Raw genomic sequence first — 3,078 nt, 5'->3', positions numbered from 1 at the left:
GTAAATGTTTATAGTCTTGTAATGTTCTTGTGTAATTCACGTTACTCCTATTATGACTATTTATATTATTTATATAACTTGACTTTACCTCAACGCTATTGTCGGAACGTTTTTTTTGTCCGGCAATAGTGAGACTAGTAATTGAAGGGAGTTATTTCTCATAACTATATATGTATGGCTTTTGTTTTTTGAAATATGCACCTTAATATCTTCAAACTTTGCAATATGTCTTTTCTCATGAATGTTCAACATTGATAGAGGTCACAAAGCAAAACAGCAGATACACATGCATGTACACATGCAACTTGGCTCATGTTTATTTAAATACAGCTTAACCTGCATAGTCCCCATTTCAACTATAATAATTTATAATTAAACAGTTGCTTGCAAAAAATTGCAACAAAAAAAGGGAAATTGATCTATAGAACAACATAGAACAAAACAGAATTGGATGAAAACGAAAATTGGGGGAAGCGTTTGATTGTCTTAGTTTTTAAACATATTTGTCATAAATTAAGTAGTGCCTCCTTGTCAGAAATCTTTCATATGCCAAAACTTTGAGCACATCGGGAATACTTAAAAAGTGATTTAACACCACCGCCACCACCGCCATGCACCACCACCAAAAAAAGTTATATTATTTGTTATTTTTTTAATTGTTCCTTCTGCTCGATCACTCGATCAAAGTCTGTGGTGTGAGATCTCAGTTGAAAAGATGGGGGTATGGAAGAGGTAGAGGAGCCAGTCGGTCGGCCGGCTCACGCCCGAAGAGGAGACCCCCTCGGCCGGCTGGCCTTCCGGCTCGTTCCCGAACAGGAGTCCCCCCGGTCGTCTCGTCTGCCGGTTCGCGCTCGAAAAGTAGTCCTCCCGGCCGGATGACCAGCTCGTGCCCGAAGAGCAGTCACATCGGCCGGCTCTCGCCGAAGAGGAGTCCCCCGGTCATCTCGCCGGCCGGCTCGCGCTCGAAAAGTAGTCTGCCCTTCCGTCTCGCTCCTTATGAGGCCCTGCGGCCAACTGGCTCAAGCCCGAAGAGGAGTTCCCCCGTTCGGCCGACTCGCGCCCGCTCCCGCGGGGCCTCTAAGTCCAATCACAGAACCTGGAACTTCCACGCCGCCTGCTGCTCTTTATATTCCAAACAATCAGTGTTGAAATTGAGCTTCCATGAGGACGAATTTGTCTGGTCCTTATAGTCCATACAGTCCGCGGTGCCTCCGTAGCCGTATGCGGACGAAGAGAGCGCCGAGGCCGGACTTAGGTGACTGGACACTCCGCTGCCGCCTCCTCCGCCGCTCATCGGGGTCATGGCGGAGCTCAGCTGGTGGTGGTGGTGGTGGTGGTGCATCGGCGAGAGGTATGGCCCGCAGTCCATGCCGGAGAAGTAGGACGATGAACCCGTGTAGCCCTGGTTGTAGGCAGACGTGGCCTGGGTGTACGTCACCGGGTAGGAGCGCTGCATGCAGGAGGACGCCGAGGAAGCGGCCATGGGGTCGGACAGAGGCGAAATGGAAGCCGGGCTCCAGATGGACACCGGCGTCGCCGCGGTGCTTACGGCCGACAGAGACGCGTTGGAGGGTGGGGTGAACTGCCCGCTCGCTCCGCTGTCCGAGCTGGCCTCGCGGACCGGGGAGGTTTTCTTTTTCACCGGCCTGGTGATGGACGCTTTGCTGGGTGCTCCGCTTTGGGTCTGCTGGGCCTGCTGGCGGTGTTTGGCCCTTCGGTTTTTGAACCATACCTGCAAAGTGAGAGCAAATCGTGCGACTGTGAAACATTTAATCCACACAATTAAAAAATAACTAAATAGAAAAGATAATATTTATTTTATATCTAGTTTATAGAGGCCAACAACACAATTACATTATCAGTTATATATAAAACTGCGGTATATGCAAATGTACCTTGCATCTCTCAAGCTCCTTTAGAATTTTGAAGCCCTAAATGCTCGTCTTATTATGTTAATTAAAATTTGTTATGATATGTTTTTTTATAGATCGTTTTTTCAAGTTCTGCACTTTTAGTAACACTCTTGCAAATATGTAATACAATAACATGTTTGTGGCATAAATATTCAATGCATGATATTTTTCACTCATGTAAACAATTTTCCAATCATTTAAACACATTTTCACACATTTAAATAATGTCTTCAGTAATTAAAACATTGAAACCCACAAGTGGTCAAGTGGTACTTTGATTCAAAAAGTGAATCTCTAGACACGATGAAAATAGTTTTAATAATTGCACCCTTTCATCACTTAAGATTTCATAAGAAACGATTTTATTATTCTTTTAGATATGATTGAATAAATGACATTTTTAATCATAGCGTTAATCATAGCGTCAAGCATAGTCCATTGCGCAAACTATTTGTATTGATCATTGGGGGGGGGGGGGGGAAACAGAATATGCAAATGTAATTAGCCTGATAATATTTTTTGGGGGGGCTGACCTGCACTCTTGATTCAGGCAGGTTGATCTTGAGGGCCACCTCCTCCCTCATGAAGATGTCCGGGTAGCGCGTCTTGGTGAATAGGTTTTCCAGCACGTCCAGCTGGGCCCTGGTGAATGTGGTCCTCTCCCGCCTCTGTTTCCGAGGCGCGCCTGCGTGCAAATTTGATGAAACATGCATGAAAGAAATAACCGCATTTTTCTTCGCTTATTTTCGTTCCAAAACAATTTATTATTTACCCTGGTATCCCACGGAAGGATGCAGCAGGTCCACTCCAGAGGAGGATAAACTGAGTCCGTTGACTGTGTAAGGGGGCTGCTTCAAGTAGGACATCATCGTGATGACTGATAACCCGCCCCCTAAAAAAACGATAAACTTAAATAAAAAGAGTTTTCCTCTGCTCTTTTCGTTCCAAGATGATGATGGAGGTGCGCTAAAAGAAGTGAGCGTCTCAAACGTGTGCGCGGGTTCTTAAACCCACAGACCCGTTCCCCTCCCCTCTCTCCCGTCCCTTCCCAGCTGTCTATCTATCCGCCCCCAAAACATACTCCTCTCTTAAAAACAAAACATTGTCGTTAAAAAATGCACCCCTCCTCCCAATTCCCCGCCCCCTTCATCAAGCATTACCATAT

At 45.8% G+C, this 3,078-nt stretch overlaps 1 protein-coding gene across 1 annotated transcript; it reads right to left on the bottom strand.

Moving 5' to 3' along the window:
* Window positions 1-291: 291 nt before the first annotated feature.
* On the bottom strand, window positions 292-2,869 carry LOC148883912 (homeobox protein OTX2-like). Its single transcript, XM_089021736.1, has 3 exons — window positions 2,686-2,869; window positions 2,447-2,598; window positions 292-1,732 (listed from the first exon to the last, which is right to left on the bottom strand). The coding sequence occupies exons 1-3, from the start codon at window positions 2,780-2,782 to the stop codon at window positions 1,088-1,090; spliced, it is 894 nt and encodes a 297-aa protein (XP_088877862.1). The 5' UTR covers window positions 2,783-2,869; the 3' UTR covers window positions 292-1,087.
* Between the last annotated feature and the right edge of the window lie 209 nt (window positions 2,870-3,078).

Source organism: Hippocampus bargibanti, linkage group LG19, assembly GCF_051943395.1.
Source record: "Hippocampus bargibanti isolate YZ-2025 linkage group LG19, ASM5194339v1, whole genome shotgun sequence".
Lineage (NCBI taxonomy): Eukaryota > Metazoa > Chordata > Actinopteri > Syngnathiformes > Syngnathidae > Hippocampus > Hippocampus bargibanti.
This window is presented reverse-complemented; position numbering and strand designations above follow the sequence as displayed.

Coding starts and splice junctions, on each gene's coding strand:
- LOC148883912 (XM_089021736.1), bottom strand. CDS start 2,782: ATGATGTCCTACTTGAAGCAGCCCCCTTACACAGTCAACGGACTCAGT. Junction 2,599..2,685: donor TCCTTCCGTGGGATACCAGG/GTAAATAATAAA, acceptor ATTTGCACGCAG/GCGCGCCTCGGAAACAGAGG. Junction 1,733..2,446: donor TGCCTGAATCAAGAGTGCAG/GTCAGCCCCCCC, acceptor CTCACTTTGCAG/GTATGGTTCAAAAACCGAAG.